The 26,434-nt window shown below is 42.5% G+C and overlaps 1 protein-coding gene across 1 annotated transcript in view; it reads left to right on the forward strand.

The window, feature by feature from the left end:
• The window catches only part of LOC146796838 (metalloproteinase inhibitor 1-like), a 100,230-nt gene extending 79,246 nt beyond the window's left edge, over positions 1-20,984 (forward strand). Inside the window, exons 4-5 of the mRNA XM_085630242.1 lie at positions 17,782-17,903; positions 20,835-20,984. Of these exons, the coding sequence (XP_085486368.1) occupies positions 17,782-17,903; positions 20,835-20,984 (272 nt within the window). The remainder of the gene's footprint in view (positions 1-17,781; positions 17,904-20,834) is intronic.
• Positions 20,985-26,434: the final 5,450 nt, after the last annotated feature.

The raw sequence follows: 26,434 nt of genomic DNA on the forward strand, positions 1-26,434 counted from the left end.
AAATCTCCATCTGTAATTCCCAGGGTCTCTTGCCACTTTGTAGAGTATTTCCCCAGATCATCTTTCATATAATTATGTAATATTACATATAATACCCCATTCCTTGGAATTCCAGGTTGTCTTAATTTGTCCACCAAATTTCTCTTTTTCCTCCTCCCTTTTTAAACAGAAAGTCCCTAACTTGTAAGTATTTAAAGAATTCTCTATTAGATAGATCCTAACTCCCTCTCACCTCCTCAAATGACATTAAACCACCTGTATTGAAGAGGCTCCCAACCTGTGTTATACCAGCCTTTACCCACTTCTCGACATAATGATCATTAAAAATGTCAGAAAGGACCTTATTCTGTACAAAGGGTGTGCAGTAGTTTAATTTCCCTATCCCAACCAAAAGCCGTACAGATGACCATACCCTAAAAGCATTATGTAGTTTCTCAAGTTTCTTTATTTTTTGCATAGTTAATTAAAACCATTGCATTGTTGATGCTTAAAACAAAAAATTAAATGTCAACAGTCAGTGTGATTTCATCCACCTTTGCTGCCTTTTTGATTTTTGAAATTATGAAAGGCAATCTTCAGATAAAACCCAGTTAAAATTCTTTACAATATAAAATCAGAATTACTTGTAATCACAATGAATGACATTAGGTAGCTGGATACTGTAAGTTGCAGTCTCATATTTTTAACTCCAGCCATATATTCCCTTTTATCAAGTCGTATTGAGTATGTTGTTCAGAATTGTCTCCACTTGTTACAGGGATTATCCCTGTACTGCTGGCGGTATGTCCTTGGAGTGGTCCGATTTAAGACATATTCCCGTCAACAGGACAACCTGCAGTGTCAAGGCCTAATGAAGCTTTTGATGTTTTGGGCATTTTTTGTTCAGCCAGCATAAGGAATTTTACCACTCCGCAGTTTAGTTGTGTATTTTCTGGATTTATGCTGGCTAGCACTGCTTGCCTTCTGGTACGGATGCCTTTCTGTTTGATTGGTTCTTTTAGAAGTTGTTGCCATGCTTCGTGCAGTTCCTTGCATAAGCAGATTATATGTAAGATATCGCCTTGCTTGGTGTTATACAGCCTGCATGGCTGTTGTGCTACTGTCCTCAGGCATGGTGGAAAATGCTGTGCACACGGGAAGATTCCCAATCTATGCCTCAATGAGTTCATGTTTATGGACCCAGGGTAACCCTGTTTGAAAAATGTTTGTGGAGCAAGTAATTTGTAAGAGTTAAGGGTCATCCAGGCATGAGATCTATTTGAGAAGCTTGCCTTGTCCTCCACCAAGGAAATTTGTTTTATGGTCTTCCAGACTAGTTTTTTAAATTTAGAATAACCAATTTGCGCATCCCAGAGTCCCGTGAGTTTGGTAGATTTAGGGCTAGCTGAAGATAACTTCTAGTTTGGGAGTGCACCCTATGTTGTATATCATGCCACAGCAGAAAATTTAGCGTGTTTATAGTGGCACTTCTGATCTTGTGCCAGCAGATGATATAAGCACCATACCTAGCTTGAACTTGTCATAGAAGGCCAAACCCCAACCTTATGGTCTTCCAGGCTAGTTTTTAAAATTTCGAATAGCCAATTTGCGCATCCCAGAGTCCCGTGAGTTTGGTAGATTTTTGGGTTAGCTGAAGATAACTTCTAGCTTGGGAGTGCTCCCAATGCTGTATATCGGATCACTGACGAAATATCGAGAAGAAGAATATCGAATTGCCAAAATATCGAAGTAAAAATATAGAATGCCAAAATATCGAAGCCCTATCTCCAAACAAGTAAGTACAAAGATATAGAATCCAAAATATCGTTGTAACAAATATAGTTAGTCACAATATTTAATGATTGTAAATGTCTTAAAATTAATTTTAAATTAATGAAATAAAACATGTAATTAACTGAAACATACTTAAAAATACTTAAATTACTTTAAAATTAATAAATAATTAATGTAAGTAAAAAAAATATTAATAATATATATATATTAACGTAATATTAATTTAAAAAATGCAATATTTTTTGCGTAGGATAGCGGGCGGGTAAAATGTACTATTACCACTCCAGTAAGTGCAATAATAGGAAAGCATTGGCTAGGGTAGGGGTAAAAATTAATATTCACACGCCAGAGAGTGCAACAGTAGGGAAAGCGTTGGATAGCGGGAGGGTAAAATGTACTATTCCCACTCCAGTGAGTTCAACAGTAGGGAAAGCATTGGATAGCGTAGGGGTAAACATTACTATTCCCACTCCAAATAGTGCAACAGTAGGGAAAGTGTTGGATAGAGTAGGGGTAAAAATTACTATTCCCACTCCAGAGAGTGCAACAGTAGGGAAAGTGTTGGATACCGTAGGGGTAAAAATTACTATTCCCACTTCAGAGAGTGCAACAGTAGGGAAAGCATTGGATAGCGGGAGGGCATCATTTACTATTCCCACTCCAGTGAGTGCAACAGTAGGGAAAACGTCAGATGGCGTAGGGGTAAACATTACTATTCCCACTCCAAAGAGTGCAACAGTAGGGAAAGCGTTGGATAGCGTAGGGGTAAAAATTACTATTCCCACTCCAGAGAGTGCAACAGTAGGGAAAGCGTTGGCTAGCGTAGGAGTAAAAATTACTATTCCCACTCAAAAGAGTGCAACAGTAGGGAAAGCGTTGGATAGCGTAGGGGTAAAAATTACTATTCCCACTCCAGTGAGTGCAACTGTAGGGTAAGCGTTGGATAGCGTAGGGGTAAAAATTACTATTCCCACTCCAGAGAGTGCAACAGTAGGGAAAGCGTTGGATAGCGGGAGGGTAAAAATTACTATTCCCACTCCAAAGAGTGCAACAGTAGGGAAAGCGTTGGATAGCGTAGGGGTAAAAATGACTATTCCCACTCCAAAGAGTGCAACAGTAGGGAAAGCGTTGGATAGCGTAGGGGTAAAAATTACTATTCCCACTCCAGAGAGTGCAACAGTAGGGAAAGTGTTGAATAGCGGGAGGGAAAAATGTACTATTCCCACTCCAGTGAGTGCAACTCTAGGGTAAGCATTGGATACCGTAGGGGTAAAAATTATTATTCCCACTCCAGTGAGTGCAATAGTAGGGAAAGTGTTGGATACCGTAGGGGTAAAAATTACTATTCCCACTTCAGAGAGTGCAACAGTAGGGAAAGCATTGGATAGCGGGAGGGCAACATTTACTATTCCCACTCCAGTGAGTGCAACAGTAGGGAAAACGTCAGATGGCGTAGGGGTAAAATTACTATTCCCACTCCAAAGAGTGCAACAGTAGGGAAAGCGTTGGATAGCGTAGGGGTAAAAATTACTATTCCCACTCCAGAGAGTGCAACAGTAGGGAAAGCGTTGGCTAGCGTAGGGGTAAAAATTACTATTCCCACTCCAAAGAGTGCAACAGTAGGGAAAGCGCTGGATAGCGTAGGGGTAAAAATTACTATTCCCACTCCAGTGAGTGCAACTGTAGGGTAAGCGTTGGATAGCGTAGGGGTAAAAATTACTATTCCCACTCCAGAGAGTGCAACAGTAGGGAAAGCGTTGGATAGCGGGAGGGTAAAAATTACTATTCCCACTCCAAAGAGTGCAACAGTAGGGAAAGCGTTGGATAGCGTAGGGGTAAAAATTACTATTCCCACTCCAAAGAGTGCAACAGTAGGGAAAGCGTTGGATAGCGTAGGGGTAAAAATTACTATTCCCACTCCAGAGAGTGCAACAATAGGGAAAGCGTTGAATAGCGGGAGGGTAAAATTTACTATTCCCACTCCAGTGAGTGCAACTCTAGGGTAAGCATTGGATACCGTAGGGGTAAAAATTATTATTCCCACTCCAGTGAGTGCAATAGTAGGGAAAGCGTTGGATAGCTTAGGGGTAAAAATGACTATTCCCACTCCAGTGAGTGCAATAGTAGGGAAAATAATAATTTAACATTTTGTTAAAAATAAATACATTAATAATACCAAATAAAAATATTAAAATTAATTACCAATCAAACAATATTTAATAATTACTTTATTATAAATACCAATGTTTTTTTTATTAATAACCTATTAATAATTAATTAACAACCAAGTAATTTTCAACACCAAAAATTAATAAATAAAATTAATACCAATTAATAATTAATTAAGAATAAATGAATTAGCAATATACAAAAATTATTTCAATAATTAATTATTTACAATTAAAAATTCCCACCATCTTCCCCTATAAACCCACAACCCGCTGCAAATAATAAATTAATACAATTAACATAATTATCAATTAAACAATTAATACTAATTAATTACCAATTAATACAAATTATTTACCAATTAATAATTAATCAACAACCAATTAATTTTCAATACCAATTAATAATTACCTAATAACAATTAAATTACTTCCCACCCTATTCCCCTATAAACCCACAACCCGCTACAGAAGTAAAACGCAAAATTAAATTAAAAACAATCAATAATTCCTAAAAATTATTATTTAATGTACTATAATTAAATGACTTCCCACCTTAAACCCCTATAAACCCACAACCCGCTACGGAATTAAATTACACAAAAATTAAATAACATAAAATCAATTACTTTAAAAATATTCAAACATACATTCCAAAATTTATACATACTTTTAACACATATACTAACACTTAAAACACTATAAAAAAATTCGATATTTTTAACAACTATATTATGACTGTTGATATTACTTACTTCTATATTATTTAAATCGATATTTTATTTCTTACCTGATTTTCGATATTCTTCACCACTATATTTTGGCAATTCGATATTCTGTCCATTCTATATTAAAAACTCGATATTCTGTCCTGTCGATATTTTGAATTCGATATTATGTCTGTTTACCCTGTATATCATGCCACAGCAGATAATTTAGCGTGTTTATAGTGGCACTTCTGATCTTGTGCCAGCAGATGATATAAGCACCATCCCTAGCTTGAACTTGTCATAGAAGGCCAAACTCCAACCTTATTTGAGCAGGTGATGTATAGGACGGAAGGCAGAACATAGTTCTATAGGCTTTGACCTGCATGTTATCCAGCTCCTTTGCATCTCTTCTCCGCATTGCCTCACTACCATAAGCAATTGAGGGGAGTGGTTTAGCCTGCACTACCTGCAGTAGTGCAGGCTAAACCAGTCAGAGTCAGCCCCATCAATTTATTTGCAAGATTTTTCATTGTTGAAGCAAACAGCAGACCTTTCCTTCGTGCTTCCTCTTTCTGGTGCCAAAACGACCCTTCCCTATCGAATATGACTCCTAGGTACTTGTATTTATGAGCTGGGTCAAGTTTTGTGCCACCAAGGAACCAATTTCTCTGGAGGTTCTTTTTGTTGTTTATAGACATTGTCCGAGTCTTGCTCAGATTTATTTTTAAGTTGTTTTCTGTGGCGTAGTTCTCCATTTCCGTCAGTAGATGCTGAACACCAACATGAGTGTGACTAAGCAGAACTACATAATTTGTATACATGAGATTGGACAATATTTTTCCTCCTATCCTCGGTGAATGAGAGTTGCAGGTGTCAAGCACCTTTGGAAGGTCAGCCATGAATAGATTAAACAGGGTTGGTGCAAGCACACAACCCTGTTTCAATCCTTTTATTGTTGGAACTTTCGAGGAGATGTGGATTCTGCCACCTAGTTTCACCTGCACCCAGGTATCTGTGTGTAGAAGCTTCAGCATGTTTAGAATAGGCTGTGGTATGCCCCATTGCGCCAGTTTGCCCCACAGTCTGCCCCTCTCCACATTATCGAAAGCAGCACTGAAGTCAATATAACATAGGTGTAAAGGTAGTTTAGAGGCTTTAGCTGCATCGATTAGTAGCAAAATTGTAAGGATGTTTGTAGATGCACTGGCCATTTTGCGAAATCCGGTCGGGTTCAGCGATATTATCAAGTTCGCCTCAGCCCAGTTTGTGAGTTCCTCTAGTATGATGCCCGAAGAATATTTTGCTTCATTGTCTATCAGAGCTACTAGGCGATAATTGTTGGGCTCAGCTTTGTCTCCTTTTTTGTAGATTGCCACTATTGTTTGGCCCTTCAAAGATTCTGGTATTCTGTTTAGCCGCCTGACTTCCAGATATAGAGGTTGCAGAATATCAGCCCAGCCTTCACTCTTTGCTTTGAACAGGGCAGGTGGAATGCGGTCCCAGAGCTCGTTCTTTCCTCCCTTTAGCAATCTGCTTTTTGGTTGAGAGAGACAGGAAGCAGCTAACTGCACCTGATGGTCTGTTTTCTTTGGGTGGAAGCTCCTGCTCCCTCATCTCGGTTATACTTGCTCCAGCTTGTTCTTCTGATGTCCAGCCATTGGCCATTTGTGTTCCAGCACTTTCTATTTGATTGTTAAAGTGGGTAGTAAGGAATTTTACCCAGTTTAATTCCGAAATATATGACCTAATGCCCTTATGATGTGGATGGATAATCCCGTTCACAGTTTTCCAGAAGCAGACGCTGTTGTTGCAGTTTGTGTTGTGTAAAATTTTTGCCCAAAATACATTCTCACGATCTCTGTTGATGTTCCATTTCAGTCTTTTTAAATTTGCCCTTTGGTCCTTCAAGGATGCTCGTGCACTGGCGTTCCCTGGGAGTCTTCTCAGCCTACTCAGAGTCACATTTATTGATTTCTTGAGGTGCTTGAACTGTGATCTTTGATCTTTCAAAATGTTGTTTTTTCCGCATGCTTTCTGGGCGTTATCTTTTATAGCGAAGGTATCTGCATGCTGTTCTAGTAGTGTAACAGTAAGCTGTTCCCAGCATGCTATTTTCTCTTCTGGACTAAATACTTGCGAGCTAAAGAGTTGGATTGCTGCTTCGGCCTTAGAGTTTGTATTATTTATTGTACATTTGATCCTTCTTAGGTTGGAGGTAAAGATAGTCCCCAAAGTTGCATCTGGCCTAATTGGTCTTGCTACAGTCACTGATATTTGGGATTCTTGAGGGCGATGGTCACTATCGCCCTTATCCCCCATTCTGTATCCGGAGATATATGGGAAGAGAACAAGGCTTTCACAGGTGTAATCCAATATAGAACTTGTTGTAGGAGAATAATATGAGTCAACTGGTGGAGAGTCATCCGGAAATCTTCAGTTTAATGCTCGGAGGTTTAGGTGTTCTAGATCTGCAAGTGGGCGACTGTTGCAGTGTTTTTTCTTTCCATACAGTGGAAAGCATTGTGTAGGAATATTGTATATTCCACTTTGTATAGCTACCTCCTCTCCTTGTGGTGAGCCTATAAGATATTGGTTTAGGTCCCCTGTCAAGATAAACATCGGATTTTCCATCTCTGTAGCATACTTTGCTACTTGGTTTGCAAGTTTCTATTGAGTCTTTTGCTTTGCGTTTGGGGTGGACATACGAGTTAATTAGGCACACCTCCGTTTCTTCGTCCTCGAGGGAGATGGTGATTGTAATTGCTATTATTGCATTCGACGTCGAGCCCATAGAGTTGTTGAAGGTAAGCTTGTTGTAGGGACGTAGGTGGCCAGTCCACCAGAACAGTGGCCAAATCTGCCAATCCTAGTTGCTGGTTTAGCAAAGCAAATATAACCCTCAACATGCTGAGAAACCGTAAGCCAGGTTTCCTGTAGCAAAATGATGTCAAAGGTTGTAAAAGCCGTACGTAGAGTCTTAAAACGTACTCTTTTGTAGTATCCATAATGAAGCTGATGCCATAAGCATTCTCCTACATCGTAGCCAACCCCTTGTGCATAAGGGTAGCTATCCCTAGAGAACTCCACCCCATGGCTTGCATTAAAAAAACTGTGTAATGTTCAATAGAGGCTGCCCACCAATCTAATTTAAGATTAGGTAAAGCCAAGCCGCCATGCTCTTTAGGTAAGAACAGATATTTCATCGCTCTTCTAGGCCTAGAATACGCCCATATGAACTGTGCAAAGATGCTTTCACATTTTTTAAACCAGGAGTTCATAAAAGTCAATGGAATTGCTCTTGAAAAGTATAAAACCTTAGGAAAACATACCATCTTGATAATATGTACTCAACCAATCAATGTAAGGTGTAAGTTGTCCATTCTTTTAAGTGCCTTTTTCATTTCACTGGCACATGGATCCAGGTTTTCCTTAACGATTTCATCGATTTCCGCAGTTATCACCCCCCCCAAATATGTGGTCTTCTTAACAACCCTTTTATCCAAACTTGGAGCAAATTTGTTAACCCTGATTTGTGTTTTCTAACTATTCGGGGCATAGCCAGACACCAGGCCGAATATTTGGGCCTCCTTTTCAACTGATCTCATTGCCATTTCGGGTTGTAATGTAACTAATGCAACATCGTCAGCATACGCCAACACCTTCTTTACATGCTCTGTTTCAAATAGCAGAGGTATATCTGCTGAATACTCCAGATATTTCAAGAAAGGGTCTATATATATGGCTAACAATATTGAGGAGCAAGGGCAACCTTGCGGTGTTCCTCTTGTGATTTTAAATGCTTCGGTCAATCCCCCATTAACCCAAACTCTAGCCTCCGGATCTTTATACAGGGCTTTCACTGCACAAATAACCTGTTCCCCAATCTCTTTCCATCTCAAAGAGGCCCAAAGAATCTGCCAGGAGACCCTATTGAAAGCCTTTTCGGCATCTAAAGAAATTGCAGCCATAGGGTGTCCTGCTACTTGCCTCACATCAAAAAGTGTGATGCTCTTCCTAATATTTTCTATGGTACCTCTCCCTGAATAAAACCATGTTTGGCTCTGGGACACAATGTTATGTATAACTAGTGACAACCTGGAGGCTAAAGCTTTGGAATAAACTTTCACATCCCCATTAATGAGGGTTATAGGACGATAAGACCCTAGTTCCTCACAAGGCTTGTTTTTTTTGGAAAGATATTAATCTTTGCCAGAGCCTATGATGCCGGTGGACTCATCCCCTCCATAATTTGTAAAAACAAATTCCCCATAACTTCTCTCAGTTGTTCTTGAAAGACCCTATAAGATTCAGTGGGAATGAGATCCGGTCCCGTCACTTTCCCTCTCTGTAAGCCAGGTATGGCAGTAGCAATCTCATTCCACGCTAGTGGTTGGTCTAGCTGACCCCTCTCTTCTCCTGTTATAGTACCTCGGCAGGTTGATCCAGATACTTCCCTATCAGCTCTTCTCTCTGCCTTTCTTCCCTTGATCTTCCCTATACAAATACCGATAAAAGTTACAGAAGGCAGTACTGATCTCATTTACCTTTAATCTCAGGCCTATCCGCGGGTCTCTTATTGCCTTATTTTCATCTTTAGTGACTTCCTTTCTTGTCCTAACTGCAAGAAGATGACCGACCCTTTAACTGCACTCGTACATCTCCTCGCGGTGCACGGTTGCCTTGTCGACAGCCTTTTTCAGGAGTTTCTCCCCTATTGCTGCTTTATTTATCGCGATCCCTTGACAGGCATATTCTATATTATTCTTCTGATGTATAGCCTTAATTAAGTCACCTTCCACCTGTGCCAGCTTGTTTCGTAAAGCGAGAAGTTCCTTTGTTTTGTTTTGTTCTTCCTTATGCAGATTACATTGATTCCCCTCTTATCCCAGCATTTAATGTATCCCAGACTATGGCAACGGAGGCAGACTCAAGGTTCCTACCCAGAAACTCTGGAATGCATTTCTTCATGTGTTCCACATAGCCTTCATCCACCAGTAACGCTCTTTCGAATGTCCATGAAGAAAAGGATTTCTCCTGGTCACTCCCTCCCAGGATCTCGATTATTAACGTATTATGGTCTGAGAGGAATCTGAGGGCCATTTCAATTGTGCTTCTCTGCCTGATCATGTGCCAGATGAAAAAATAATCTAGTCTTGCATGCTTCTGGTGAGGCGCAGAGTAGTATGTAAAAACTTGATCCCTTGACTTTAATTCCGCCCAAACATCACACAGTCCATATTCTGACACGTCACATAAGGCTTGATAAACTTTTGGTTTCTTGCCTGTATATGGTACACCCTGCTCCCACCCACTATCAAGGTTAATGTTAAAACCCCGCACACCACTATTGTCAATTGTCAATGCCACAGGCCTTTCGATAACCAGCCTAATAGGGCCGGATCATCAACACTACTACCATAAAGGGAGCATAAAGTAAACTTGGTAAACCAGGAGCTATACAGCTAGCGATAATCCAGTGTCCGGACGTATCAGCTTTAACTGAAGAAAAATGGATAGCTTATTACGGGCCAAAACTGCTACCCCTGAGTATGTGTGCCTTGAGTTGTTGCTCCAATTATGCTATTTCACAGATATTTTAACAGATCTTTTTGGCTCCCTTCTACATGAGTTTCCTGAAGGCAGACGATGTCAGTTTGCAATAATCTAAGCCCTTGATCGTTGCGATCCTTAACTTACTCATTATTAATCTTTTTTACCTTTACCCCACCAAGAAAAATTATTTGCTCCGGCATTGACCATTGCACCAACCCAACGTATCGGCTCGTACCCCAGAACCCACTCCAAATCTTTCCCATTTATCTCCCACCCCTCCCCACACCTGTACCCCTCTAACCCCCGCTTCCCCCTCTGACAACCCCCACCCCCTCAAAAACCTAGGCTATCAGGCATAGCCTGAATGATGTGCGTCTAATGTACTGCCCCACCGTCCCCCCGTGATGACATAAAACTACATCAAATAGTGATAATTCAGCAATACTTTTCAACTTAGCCTCAGAGGTTACTACCCCTCATATCTTCAAGGCCCCCCTCCTTTCTCTAACTTTGCTATTTCATTCAAGTAATCCTGTGCTAGAATCTCAGACGCAAATATGCAAGAAGTCCCTTTATATTTAACTTTCAGTCTGACTGGGTTTGACCTCTGTGTCTGCTTTCTGAAAAGGAGTCATTAGCTGTCTTAACCTCCAACACCATTCGACGGTGCATGGGCGAAGTCCGGCTTGGCAAAAAAAGAGACACCATCATGCGTTTTTGGAGAATTAGGTCGGGCTTGGTCATACGCAAGCTGTCGCAACAGAAAGTTTCCAAAAAATACCAAAAACACTCTAGGATGCTCTTGGTGCTGCTTCTTCATCATTAGGGGTACCCGGTGGGCGCGTTTTATCTCGCAGTCCCAGTCCAACTTAACTTGCTCAGGATAGGTGTTCTTCAGCAGATTAACAATATATAATCTCGGGTTGCTGTCTTCCACCCCGTCCGGTACCCCGAGGAAGCGTAAGTTGTTTCTCCGCTGTTTATTTTCCTGTTCTTCAAGCTTGACCGTGACATCCGACATCACACCTCTCTGCCCGATATTCTCCTCCTTCAGAGTCTCAATTTCTACTTCAAGAGTCTCCGTCCGTGTCTCAACCGATGTCAATCTTTCCATAATGTCCCCACACTTTTTATTTATCTTTCGAATCCTGGCTTCTACTTTTTTATTTGCCACTCTAGCTCTGCACCCATCCACTCTCACTTCTTCTTGCATTTGCTAAATGGATCTAAATATCGTGGTTAGCGAGGGTTCCTTCTCTAAAGGGACCATCTCTGTCACTTCAATCGGCCCTTCTGTCTGCTGTACAGGTCGCGTATCCGAATAATCCCACTTCAGCTGCTTGCCATTTCTTAATGTCTTTCTTTTTTTTACTTACCCCGGTACTTCTCTTCCTCTGGGTTAATTGCAATTGGTCCCCAGAAGAGGAGATATCTGACTCCAAGAACCCCTCACTGCTGGTAAAGGTATCTTCCTTCCCAGAGGGGTCTGATTCATCCATCGGTTAAGGCGAAAAAGCAATCCCCTATTCTATCAGGAGATAATTACCCTCCGCGCTGTTGTACCACTTTTGGGAGGTCATCTCTTGCCAGGCATTCATGTAGTTCTTCTGAATTTTCTTTACTTTGAGTTCCATCCCTTGGGGTTAGCTCCTTAGCCCTTCTACCTCCGGCCATTTTTAGCACTCTGTTTCTCCTTCCTTTTCCCCATCCTCTAAATTTCCTGGAGAAAAAACAAAAGGGGGCATCCTCGATAGGCCTGGGCAAAAATTTCGTTCCGTTCGCGGAAATTGCGATAATTTGACATTTTTGCGTTCCGCGGAGAGCGCGAAAATGTCAAAAATTCCGGTTTCCGCAGCTTGGCGATAATTTGTTTCTTGCTCGCGCTGTAAAATGATACATTCTCGCGCGCGCGCGATCGCCTTACCTGAATCCCTGCGTTCGCCGACAAGTTTTCTTGATCCGGTCGCGTTCTCCATGAGATGTTGTATTGTTTTTAGCCATTTGCGCTGTCTCGCGACAGTTCGCGCCCGCAGTGACGTCATGCGTCGCGCGATCACGTCTTTCTTCTCGCGATCATGCACCGCGAGAACAACTCAAAACAAGATGGCCGCGCCCGCAAGCAACCACATGGGTAAGTTGGCGACCCGCAACCATGCAGAAAATCTCGCGAACATGCCGGAAAAAAACTTCCGCATCTTCGCGATATTTCTGCTTGTTTGCGATAATTTTAAACATTCTCGCGATAATTTGCGAAGGTTAATTCCGCAAATTCCGCCCACCCCTAATCCTCGAGCTCATTAACCCCTACCTCCGCACCGTCCAAGCTTTCCTCTGTCCCAAGTTGTATGGTTACTTGTGTGACTGTTTGGATCTTACTTGTGATTTCCGCAGCCGATAGATTGGAGAACATGGGCGTGAGCATGGACTAAGCTGGGTCCTCCTCTTGTTGTTTTCCCAATTTTCCTACTGCTTCTGCTGTTTTCCTACAGCCGGGCTCTCTTCTTCCTCTGCCCGTACCGATGCGTTGTTTTGCTTCAATGGAGCTCCCATTAGCTCCACTCACATTGGCAGTCACCGTGTGTGCGGGAGCACCTCCAATGGAGCCTGTGACTTGAGCTTTCATGTTTTTACCGCCCCTCGCTGCCATAACGTATCTGTCCGCACGTCGGCACCACTTGCATAAAGCAACTTTCACTATCCTGCAGCAGAAAAATGATGCCGTGAGTCACCAAACAATGAGCAGCAGCAGCAATAGAGCGTCCGCCGACCAGCTTGCCGCATCCGTCCTCTGAGACAGCAGTCTGACTAATTGCTGGTCGCAGCATTGATCCATCCGGGTGAGACGGCAGGCTTACTGCAGTCAATTACACGCCATCTTGCCCAGAGAAGATCCATTCCTAATAACTAGTACATTTACAGAAATGTGCCTGATGCTGATGCCATCAATAGAAGATACAAGAGACCTAAACCACATGAGATAAAAACACAAACCACAAATGAGAGAAAAGTCACAAAATAAAGAGAATTGGATATAAAAACAATTGCAAAACAGTGCTACAAAGAAAGCATTCAGAAAAGTCCCTCACAGTTATCAAATTGGAAATGAAGAATATTTTGAAAAAATGACACCCAGTGTGACTTACCCGCTAGTGAACAGAGTCAGGGAGAAGTTGGCTGGAGGTCCCATTGGAATTTTTTACCATTAAACTTAGACACTTTTCTAATGGTTATATTTTTACGTCTCGCCTTGTGTTAGCAGCGCGCATGCACTGCCCTCGCCGTTCGATGCGATTCCAGAAGTGTACTTGAAGCCCCGCCCCTCTTTTCCATTGGCTTGCGTCATCGTTTATGTTAAACAATGGCGCGCGGTTGGAAAGTGGGCTTTTGGGTTACCGCCTTGTCCACTTTTAGGACGACCCATCTGGACAGGCCGACGCCATCTTTTTTCCCGTGATGTAGGAGTGTGTGCTCCTAGCTTGTTTTGCTTTACTGTCCCACGCTTCCTCTTCGCACAGTGCACATTGGCCCCTCCTCCCACCTGTTTTTTTTAGTTGTCTAAATGCAGTTCACACGAGAAAGCGCTCTGTGTTTCACTCTTCTGAGCTTTAAACAGGGCCGCAATTCTTATCTCATCACATTTTTTAAATCTACATCTGCCCCGGTCCTCTAAAAATACACTATATGGTAGAATACCACTACATTACTAATGCAAGAGTACATTTACACCCAGACACCTGGATGGAGAAGGAATCTTCTGCCGAGACTAGCTTTAGTCGTGGGGTGAATGCGAGCCAGGGATGAATGGAGAGGGAGAATCATGTTCACAAAGTACCTCCTGGCCCCGTCTCGTAAGCAGAAACGAGGCCTGCAGGGAAGGATGTGTACACTTTTATTCACCCCGTAACTGTTCCAAAAGTGCGTGCTAACATCTACATATGTTAAAAAGCCCGAGTTCGCAGATGCAACATCACTGATTTGGTTAAAGGTTACGTCAAGCATAATAACCTCATAGGTAAAGGACAAGCTGTTCAGGGAAAATATGCAGCACGATAACATTTGCCTTTTTTGATTGCAGCTTTTTCATATATTTTCCATTTATATTCAAATACACATGGAAAGTGGCCATGTGTGATTCTCGATTGCAGGGTGGGGAAGCAGGAGGGAAGTTAAACCGCCGGACAGGGGTGACATTTCAACAGATCAGAGAAGGGGATAGAGTATTTAAAATAAAACTGAGCATTTTTCCCACAGACATTTACCCCTTAGGACCCTCCTGTGCAGAGAGCTTGGCAACCTAGCCCCTAATAAGCTCCCAATGTCATTGCTGCGCCTCACAATGGCAGGGGGCTGTGGCTTCAAAGGCGCACATTCTGGACGTGAGAACAAATGGTGCGAAGAAGCTCTCAAGAGGGATCCGGGGTGCGCCGATATCCGGGTAACAACACGGCCGGATTACTGAGGTAGGCAATCTTTCATTTGGCGCGCACAAAGATCACAGTTGTTGCCTTCCAGGGTACGATGGCCGGAGCCTAGGTTTTTTTTACATGCCAATATTTGCTGTTAAGTATCTACTTATTGTGCTAGGAAGAACCCCTGGGAACCGCAGGGAGCTTAAAGCCTGGAAGGAGTTCAAGTGTCTTTGAAAAGGCAGTGCGGAAATCTGACATAAATATGTCTCACCTTGACAAGCCCCTCTTGTGTAAGTGTCAAAAGCAGTGCTTAATTTGAGCCGGAGCTTTCCGGTGCTGAGCACCGGCACTTAATTGGTTTCCGGTGCTCGGCACCGGCACCTAATTGTCAACACTACATTTAGGGCAGTCTGCCACAAGGTGGCGCTGCTCATGTAATTGAGAGAGGAGCAGTATTACAGCTGTTTAGGGGAACAATATACATACAAAATTACTAATACCTGCCTTCCCAGGCATTCCTGTAGCTTTGGGGACCTGGAATAATCTTTACTGTCGCATTTACATGCAAGAGAGCAGGTTAGTAGTTGTTTTGGCAGCGATGACAGGGGCAATGGGTCATGCAAGCTGCAGTGGCCTCCTGGTCAGAGCCCTGGCACTTAATATTTTACAAATTAAGCACTGGTCAAAAGAGTTCTGCTTTGCTTCCATTGGCTGCTTGATTTACCGCTGTATGGGCAGCGTATGTTTAATATGGTCCCAATTAGGTGGTACAGTCATAGGTTTATAATGGAACATGTTTGACAAGCATCGGGTTCAGCCGGGTGCAGTGAAAGGTGCAGGCTCATACACAGGCGTTCGGCGAGATCTGTCTCAGTTATTTGGGGGTTAACAAGGAAGACTGAAAGCCATCGAGGGGGCGATGGACTAATAACAGCGACCACAGACCAAAGGGGGAGGCAGGTGTCGTTAAGGCTTGCATATACCCACTACCAACGTTTAACAGTGGAGCGATATAAACCAGTTGTTGCATCTCTTGGCAACTTAACACCTTTGGCGGTACCCCTGAAATTAACAAGCATTTGCCTTGCAATAGGTCTCGCATTTATGCAAGTTTAAACTATTGGCATTGTAAATGACAATGCATTTTATTTATGTTTCAAAAACCAAAAGTAAATAAAAGGCATTGTCATTTACAATGCCAATAGCTCAAACTCACGTAAATGCGAGACCTGTTGCATTGCAAATGCTTGTTTTAAACATGGCAAGCTGTCATGTGAAAAGGCTCTGCAATAACGGCTATTTGGCAAGCGGCCCAGAAGCACATGTCTCCCACCAGAAAAGATCAGAGAAGGAAAAATTCAAATTGCAGCTGTGAGAGCTGGTGAAAGTTTTGGTAGTTTGACCCAGTCTTCCAGGAGTAACACGTCTATAGTTTTATCCCACGTTCTGCAGCTGCCTTTTCGAAGAAGTGTCCGCCGATGTCCAGGACTGGTCTTTAGACTCTGGTTAACCCTTCACAGTCTTAAGAGAGTTCCCCCAGCTTGGCTTTCATTCCTCCAAAAATCCAAAAAAATTCCAGTTCTAACAGAGCCACTGGAATTCTTCCTCGGAGGATAGCATCCTCTTCCTCAGGACAATCTATACATACCAGCTACTGGAGGAAAGTTTCCTACTGACATTCAAACTTATCTTGCAATCCCTAAACCCCATTTAGTCGAGCCATGCACATCAGCAGGAGACTGGTACCACCAGTCCTGGAGCCAACTATCTCCTTTCAGTGAGCCTAGGATGGAGTGTTAAGTGAGGAAGCAGTCAGTCTTTGGTAGTGAAACCTAGCTAATCCAAAATAAATTCCCAGACATGCCAGTTCCAGTATTTTGGCATTCTCTGAGTACACACGTCATGACTTCAATAATTTCAGTGTTGCATGCACCCATAATCCATCACTGAGAGTTTCTTCCTCAGCTCTGCACCCCACTGAAATACAGATGAGATCTCCACCTCTGAGCCATGAGTTGGCTCAGGCCACCTGCACAGGCTGTCTTATCTGAGTGTTCTGAAAACCCATTCACTGGATTAGGAAGGGGCCACAGAATCAGTTCACTCACATATGTGACAATCCCCAGGGGTTTACTCCCTCTCATGTTAGGCCTGGTGTTGCCAGTAAATGTTAAAGGCAAGCTGGCAGAAAGAGCCAACAAGAGATGCAGGAGTTAGTTAGAGAAATCATCAGATCTGCAGAATAACCATGGACTTGTTCCTATTTCTGCTGAAATTCATAGGTAGGGAGGGCGGGGAATAGGGTGTCGCCGGTACATGACTAGATGTAATATAAGACATCAGCTGGACTCATAGCCATATAATCACAATTGCTAAAGTTGGAGCCCAAGTAGCGTTTTTGAGGTTACAGATACAAAAAACAGGGAGACTGAACTGAAGTAGTTATACGGTTCTGCAGTCATATGAGTTGTTTTTGTAAATGTAAATGTACAGTATTTGTAAAGCGTAAACAATTACCCGAGGGTGTCAAGGCACTGGGGGCTGTCTGGAAGATTAAGCAAGGTATTGCCCAGAGTCACATGGTGCCAGGCTGATCTGGGGCCGGGGATTGAACTGTGAGCCCCCGGGTTCCAGAGTCAGCTGTCCCGGCTGCTGCACCACACCTCTTCCCTTTTTAAAGAAGACTGCTCGGTACTGTTGTTGGTGTGCTCAGTGTCTGTATGCTTGTGGAGTGGAGTTTGCCCTCTCACCTTAAGCAGTAGAGCCCACAGCCGGATTTCATTCAAATCCTTGTCTCTGGTTGTATTGGTCATCACAAGAGGGCGAATGAATTACTAACATATCAAATAGACTGGATTTCTCTTCACAACTATTGTTGGCCAGAGAGTACCTGCAGGATGTTAGTAACTGCACCATGGATCCAGATGTCCAACTTCTCACATGTAGGAAACGTCATGTGTTCACAACGAGTGGAGGAGCCCAGCGGTAACCAGTAGATTCGATGTATCAGGGTATTTCAATTAAAGTAGTCTTAATACATTAAATTCCACCTGCAATTAAATGCATGAAGAAACTCTCAGTTCTCCAGGTGACACACTATTAGTAAGAGTGATTACTGTAATGAATGCTAATGGTAGATTTTTTCTTTTCTCTGCTCTCTCTGACCAGCTTCCATTGAGAATGGCCTCCTCAGAGTGAGTAGCTGCAGTGACAGTATGCGCTGGAGTGCGCTGTCTTCCAGGCAAATCCAAGGTGTAAATGGAGCCTACCTCAAAGGATGTCACTGTAAAGTAAGTATGCCCTGGGTCATGGGTCCTGTCCAGGCTACCAAATAAGTTGCACAGCAAAATGGAGTCTTACCAGCAGCCGCGGACCATGCAAGTAAGACCTAGGGAGGTGGGGCCAGGTGACGGGGGACTTTGACGGAAAATGAAGAGGAAAAATCAGTTATTTATTTAATTTTCCCTCTTCATCATCCTTTGAAATCACCCCTCACCTGGCCCCACCGCTCTTACCTTCACTGCCTCAGCTGCTTACCAGAAGAGGGACCAGGGGACAAAAAAAAGAGTAGCAAAAGGAATATGGAGGGGAACATAATACCTGGATTCAGAGAGAATCAGGGAAAGAGAATGGACTAAGAGGACAAAACATAGGACACGCAAGAGAATTTTCCGAATACTATGCCAATCTCTTCACCTCAATTTTTCGAATGTCAATAATGTTGTTCTCTGCACTTGACCAGAGCAATTTCCCTATAGGATCTTTTAATATTCTAATCATTTCTGGAATCTGCATCTGGATCCATTCTATAGTCAGCTGAATTTGTGTGCGCTTTAGAACATCTCCCTAAGAGTATATACAACAGGAGCAACCCAGAAGGACTAGGGTAATGCTTGCATCTATAACAATGTCCCAGGTGTTTTCAAGAAAACAGCTTTGTCATTCAAACAACACTTCTGGCAAATATATTGCATAAATAAATACATTACAAAAAAGATATGGGTAACGATAATCCCAAAAAAGATATGTCATTTTCTATCTTCTATGGCTGGCAGCATAAAATATTGGTTAAAGGAAAAGTGCTTGAAGTGCAAAGTGAAGACACAATGCTCATGAAATTCATGTGGGCTGCCCCAGGTGATACAGATAAAAATATAGTAACAATAAAAATAAAGATTGATGCAGTATTGTGTATGAATGACGAAATAAACCCAAATGTTATGTATATATCGTTGCGCAATTAATACATTTTTCAGGCGGTATTTTGTTTATGGCATTTCGAACTCTTGTAATTTATCAGGTCATCATCAGGACAGAAAGGGGCACAAAGCACCTGGTAGAAAGCAACCACAAGTGGACAAAGGGGGAGAAGATATGAAAATCCGAAAATGGGGAAAATAATTTATTTATGGTCAATAATTAATACTTTATGGCTTCAAAACTGGGGAGGGCCATATTTCTAGTATCTAAATGGTTTACAGAGGATACTGTAATACCTCATGCAACTTTAGTAAAGGAAAGCAAAGCTTTGATGTCTGTATGAATAATATTCTGTATGAATAATATCCTCAGATGCCTCTACGCTGCCCAAGAGTAACACCTCTCGTCCACTGGCATAAGGAAACTTGAGGGAGCCTCTCTGCAAGGCATGTGGAGGGGCCCCTCCGGGCTCATTCAGGAGCTCTGCAGCCAGAGTGCTGTGCTGAGGGGGCCCCCTGGATCTTGGGGGCCCCCGCACCATGGGGGCTGCGGGAGCCTGAGTTACGCCCCTGCTCTCGTCTAGTGTCACGCTGGAAGACGCCCCGCTCGCTCCTGCTGCACAGGACGAGACTTTCCCACGATTTGGTTGATTGAACAAGGCTAGCAACTGGGGTCCCCGAATATATTCTGATTTTTTTTTAGCATAAAACACTATTAACCCTAATCTGGTATAGGACGATCTGCTACCTCAAACTCATTGCAACAGCAATGATCCTACAGTGCTTCAGACAAAATGTGTTAAATTTGGGATTATTTTATGCAACAGGTTCTTCTTCGTAAATTTTTTAGATAATTCACGCCCCCTCGTATTCAAGGTTCGAATTGTTGGCACTCAACTATGTAGTATGCTGTGCTTGTATGCTTCATGCGCACCCCCCGCCTACACCGCAGATTATATTTACACCCTAGTTCGCCTTTATCTATGCGCACGTAACACCAAAGCACATCTTTTGATGTTAAAGTCTGTCTCTTCTGTACCTGCTTCTATTTTATTTGAATTGGCTGGATCTTGTTTTTCCACACAGTGGATACGTAACGGCATCCACCCCATGTGTAAATTTTGTGTCCGCTATCTTCTATGTAAAGCGCTCTGATGCCCTCGGGCCAAGTTTGCACTATATAAAACTCCAGAAATAAATAAATTTTCCTGCAATAGCTTAATCACCATAGCAAGCTCAATCCTCAACACTTCATATTGAGCTCAGTGTCATAATCACAACGGCGTGCCTCTTTGTCCATTATTTTATTTGGGAGTAAATTACGGCTGCAAAAAACACCACAGAGGGAATCATATTTTTGATGGGATGCACTAGTTATTTGCAGCACATTAATACCTAGGAGTAAAAAGTGAGGATTACTATGTTCACACAACCTTTGCATCCACTTGATCTATAAACACCACTACATAGTGTCTTCCACCAGCAGTTATGACAATGCAAATCTAGTGTGTGACTGCCCAGGCTGACACAGGAGAGAAGGGAATTATTGCTCATCTCCAAATGGGAATACATGCAAACATGGACATAAAGCATTTTAACACTTTTTCATAGGTCTAAATGATCTCCTGTCACTTTGAAAATGAATCACATGATTTCAGAGGGTCAACTCCATTGCACATTTCTTAGTTATTGAAATTAATGATCTCTTTTTCAGGTAGATCATTAGGTAAATGATCTCAAAAGTCATGTCTTGATTTCATGATTTGTGGGCACTTGTACTAAAGATCAGCTCCAGCTCTTTTGATCACCTCATTTTGTAGAGTGAGGACACATTTTTTAAATATTCTAATAATACAAAAATATTATTTTTTAATATTCGAATTAAAGCCAACTTTGGCGTTAACTTTGCTTGAAGTTTCTTCAATACCTTTGCTATAAAGTACATTTTAAATCCTTAACACTACGTGTGGCTACTTTTGTGCTTTTTGGGTGACCAGGCTATTTTGTTTATATCTTCAACAGATTGTGACCTGCTATTCTCAACCCTGTTCATCAGGGCCAAAGACATGCATATTTGAGCAGTATGAAGGCGGCGATGCTGAGAACCAGGCAAAGAACCAGGTCTGTGTCACTAAGACAAGCGACGAATGCATATGGAAGACTATTCAATAGGACGAGCTGACCAGAGAAGCCATCTCGATGTTTAACAACCCACAGATGGTTGAAGCCCTTCTACACCGTCCATCTTGTAGATGACTAATAATCTGGCAACAAAGGCAGCTATTACATCTGAGTAAAATAGTCAGTAGAAAGTGGGTGAACTACTATTCTGGATGCCTTCTTTAATATACCTTTGTACTTTGCAGACTGTTTGCTACATTTCTGATCCTTTCAGTACTTGTACACACATACTGTCCACAGCTCACATTGCAAAGTTACCTGCAATTCTCTGTAGTCCAGCTTTTTAGCTATGCATCTTGTTTTATAAAGCACTTTGGAGCCTAGTCCACCCTTTATAAATCTTCCAGTAAAATAAAGCAATTAAAGAAGTCTTTTAGAATCAACACAAGAGTCACTCCTTATAATTAATCAACATAGGATTGATGAGCCTTATTCAGATTTTGGCAAACATGATAGACCGACACAAAGGTAGTGGACTACCCTGTCTGTCAAACTGATCGGCCTCCTTAAGGTCAGGTGGACTGTCATGTTTCCATCAGTGGAGCCCTCGCTGGCTCCGCTAGCGGAAACCTTACAACAATGCCCAGATGAACATGCTGCCTATTTTGAGCAGGTGTTATAAGGTATTTTTATTCTGTTCAGGACTGTCATGAAAAGCCGTGTGGTCTCAAACAGAAAAAAAATCAATTGACTTCACACCCTGGGAGGAAACGTCCAGTGTATCAGGGTCATTACAGTTTATTTTTTTAAATGTATCTATTTTTGATTTACTAGAGGGTTGCGTGAAACTTGATGGCTACTCTCTAAATTCGTCAGGGTGGCAGAGGTTCTAACTTTTGCCCTTCTGCCAGATGACAATTAGTCTGCCATATCTCTATTAACAACCCAAGGACCTCATTTACGAGGTTTCAGTGCAGGGCAGTGCAGCAAGTAATCTTGCTGCGCTGCCCTGTGTCAAAAGAAAAGGGCAGGAATGGACCGTATCTATCAAATACGGCGCATTCCTGACCTTTTCCCCTGAGCTGGTACACAATGGGCTGCCATGCGCCAATGAAGGCACCCTTGCGACATGGTGCAAGGGTGTTTGTGTTATACGGGTGTTTGTTTTTGTGCAGGAAGGGACACCTCCCTGCACAAAAACAACCATGAGAGGTGCTTTCCTATTTCTATGTGTGCTTCAGAATGCTGCAAACACAAGAAGATGATGGACAGAACGCTGAAACTTTTCATACACTCACCCCCACTCACAGATCTGGGTTGAATCCATCATCATTCTTTAGCTCACTTCGCCACCTCAGTTCAGACCCAACTATATGCAATTCAGTCTTGACCATGTGCCTCATGGGAACAGTCCAGGTAAAGAAAAATAGATTTAATTTCTAAAAATTATTTGAACAAAATGTCAAAAATCTAAAAGATCAAAGCAACAACTGCAGACATCTTGTTGCATGAGAGCGGGTCAAAGTCTAAAAATATGGCCAACAGCGATGGAGCACCAGTCAGATACAAGAAGTGGCTTGGGCCACGTAGGTGCTTACCTTTAGACTTAGAAGAAATTTGATGGAAAATGTCCTGAGAAGGTAAAGTTTAGCAGGGCAAGGTTGCAGGTGTTGTCTGAGAAGAGAGTGTCATTGTCGGGGTGCCGCTGAACAATGTCGTGTTGAAGATTTCATCGATTAGACAGTCACTTTTTTGGAAGTCAAAATCTCCAGCGGTACAGGGCTTGAGGATGTATTTGACAAACGTTCCATGAGGCCGGCTCATCTTTTGGGAAAGGTCTGCTTAACAGGATTTTCTGCAGTGGAGAAGAATGTAGCAGGACCTGACGCGAAGTCAGGGGGACCAGCGATATATCTTGGGTGGACAGACGAGCAAGTTGGCTCCGGTCTCCTCTTCATTCTCAAAGTAGTTTTTAGCCAAAAAATGTAAGCCCCAATGTTGGATTTTGGCTATCTTGCCCAGGACTGGGCACCACTTGGGGAAGTTAGGACTCATTCAGGCCAGGTCCAGGAGTGGGCTCAGGTGGTTATAGCCTTTTGTTTCCCCGAGGCTCTGATCAGGAGTCAATGTGGTAATCATGGGTTCAAGTGGTGAAACAGAACTCAAACAGCAGTACAAGCCACACTCCATGCAGCAAAGCAGTCCTTCCAGGTGCAGCAAAGCAGTCTTGTGGAGTTCACAGCAGGCCACAGCTGCAAGCAAGAAGTTGTGGAAGCTGCAAGAGATTTTCCTTTGAAGATCTAGTAGTTTCCTGCCTCCAAAGCTCTGGGTCAAAGCTGGCTGTATGAACAATACAGTGATGAAAAGTCTTTTGTGTGAAAGCAGAGCACAGCCTATTCATTTGCAAGTGAGGCTGTGCCCAGTTCCACCCCCTCATCCTGACAGTTGATAGCCCAATAAATAAAGTCAAACTACCAAGTGCCACCAGTCATGTGGCCTAGTAACAGGCACTAAATAGTAAGGGCAGAAAAATGCCAACTTTCTAAAAGAGACATTTTTATATTGGTAACTTATAATATGACTTTACTGTTAAAGAGGATTTTTAATTACAATTTACAGACACCAACCACGAAATGTTTAGCTGTTCCCACTCAAAAGATAGCACTAATTAAATGTAATAAGGCAACCCAACATTATCCTATGGGGCAGGTAGGCTTCACGGTTGTGAAAAACAATGTTAGGAGTTTTTTCACTACTAGGACAAGGTAACTCTTAAAAGTATATGTACAACCTTTCAATTACAATGCACCCTGCCCTGTGGGCTATCAAGGATCTACTTTAGGAGTGAATTATTTTTGATATGAGGGAAGTTTAAGTCTTGGCAAGGGGTTTATAAAACCAAGGTGAACTGGCAATTGAAATCTTCATTCAGACTGCAAAGGCAAACCTGGGACATGGATTAAGGGACTACTTAAGTGGGTGACACAATGAGTGTTTCAGGCCCACTGGTAGCAATTACTTTATAGGCCCTAGGTATATAGTATAGTACTCTACAAGGGACTTATAACTAAATGATATATGCCAATCAGGTGTAAGTCCATTTTACTATGTTTAAAGGAGAGAGCACAAGCACTTTAGTATTGATTAGCAGGGGTAAAGTGCACAGAGTCCTGGAGCCAACGGAATTAATTTTAGCAAAAAGTGGAGGGTAAAGGCAAAATTGTCAACCACTTACACACAGCCTGCAAGCAAGACACAATGTTCGTTTTTCAGAATGCGTTTTTCTGTCAGTGAATTTCTTTGTTGTCTTGCCCCTCATTTTCAGGAAAAATTATTTGAGGAAGAGGTGGTAGTTTTACAGGCAGCGCATCAGCATCTTTGCCATGAGCTTAGAAGTAGACATCACTAGATGGCACTTCATATCCGATGTGATCCTTGATGTGTTTGCAATCTGTATATGACGGTAATGTGTTATTCCCCTTTTTGGTACATATTGCACACCACACAAACATCATACACACACTGTTGCATGCACACCCACAGGCACCACAAGCACAATACCCACAAGCATCATAACAATATGTTTTTTAAAGTTTTGATACAGATGTGTTCATTTTACCTTCATGAGTTGGAAAATGAACACTACTGCATTACACCTAAGAAAAATGTTGCATGTAAGAGCAATGCAGAAGTACACGTGGCAATACCAATTGTCAATACACAATACGTAAGACAGTAGTACAAGTAGCTTACCACAGGTCTCTCTGAAAGGGGAGTCGTGGTGGAGTCGTTGCACCAAAAGAGGGACCTGGATGATGGGGTACAAGATGGAAAAAGGAAGTAGGAAGCAGGAAAAAAAGGTATGATTTTTCCTCATTTCCTTTGATTCTGCCATATCAAAGTATGACAGATTCCTGCCACACTTGTCAAGGAGGAAAGGCACATTGTAAATTGGACAGTGGAAATCGGGGCTGGAGTTCCGTCAACAGCCGCTTCTGCCTATACTGCCATCAACGCAGTTGAGAATTCTTGGTGGAGTCGGCGAGAATCTTTTCTCTCTTTCACCAGTCAACATCTAATTGTGACAGGTAGACTGCCAAGTCGGTGGATGGGAAGACCGTCAAATAAGTGATGGTAAGATATGATCTGCCAAGATCTACATCAGGCCCTAAGTGTTTTGGGCCCCTCCTTTTTTCCCGAACCCCACTTGAAAGATCACACCAAAAGTTTCCATGAAGGAGCTGAGGTGAATTAACTTTTCTGAAAGTTTTGTTTAGATTCAGTAAATCCCGCCAAAGTTATTAGCAAACCAAAATGTGCTCAGTCTATGAAAAAGCAGACCTAACTAAAACGGGCCAGCGGCACGTGCCACTGGGTAATATATATATATGAAACACAAGAAGATGATGGACGGAGTGCTGAAACTTTTCAAACACTGACCCCCAGTCACAGATCTGGGTTGAATCCATCATTGTTCTTTAGCTCGCTTCGCCAGCCCAGTTCAGACCGAGCCATATGCAAATCAGTCTTGACCCTGTTCCTCATGGGAACAGTCCAACCTGAAATCCATGCCAGGTCTTTCCTGGACTGGAAACAAGTAACCTGGGACCGGTGTCAGGGTAACACCCCTCATCAGCCTGGTTAGCTTTAATCCAGTGGCAGCGTGAGTAAGGGACCCACGTCTGGGCATACCATGCCAATTTACGGTGAACAAGGCAAACACAAGGAAATGATGAACGGAGCACTGAAACTTTTCAGACACTCACCCCAGGCACACATCTGGGTTGAATCCATCATTGTTCTTTAGCTCACTTTACCACCCCAGTTCAGAACCAGCCATATGCAAACAAGTCTTGATCCTGTTCCTCATGGGAACAGTCCAGCCCGAACTTCCATGCCAGGCCTTCCTTGGACCAGAAACAAGCATCTTGGGACCAGTTTCAGGGTAACACCCCTCATAAGCCAGGCTAGCTTGAATCCAGTGGCAAAGTGAGCAAGGGCCCAACGTCTTAGCATAATTTAGGGTAAACAAATCAAACACAAGGATATATATATATATATATATATATATATATATATATATATATATATTATCTACTGGCGGTCGCCAGTAGATAGTTATAGTTACAACCTAGTTTCCATAGGAAATCTCAAAATTCTATTTTGAATAACTTTGGCGCCGGTTGACGAATCCTCGCGAAATTTTCAAAACTAATGGGGCGCTCCGTTCAGCTCCTACACTGAAAGTCTCGGGGTGATTCGTCAAGTAGGGGCCGAGTAAAAAGGGGGGTCCCAAAACACGTTTTCCCCCTGCATTTTTCCATAGGACCTTTAGACACAGCTACAGCCCGAACGGATGAACAGAATTACTTGAAATTTGGCAGAGAGGTAGCCATAAGGTCAAGGAAGTGCCTTTTGCAGGTCTGGTGTCAATCTGTTCAGTAGTTCCTGAGAAAATCAAAAGTAAAATCATATATATATGTGGGCGGAGCCTAACCACA

Source organism: Triturus cristatus, chromosome 10, assembly GCF_964204655.1.
Source record: "Triturus cristatus chromosome 10, aTriCri1.1, whole genome shotgun sequence".
Taxonomy (NCBI): Eukaryota; Metazoa; Chordata; class Amphibia; order Caudata; family Salamandridae; genus Triturus; species Triturus cristatus.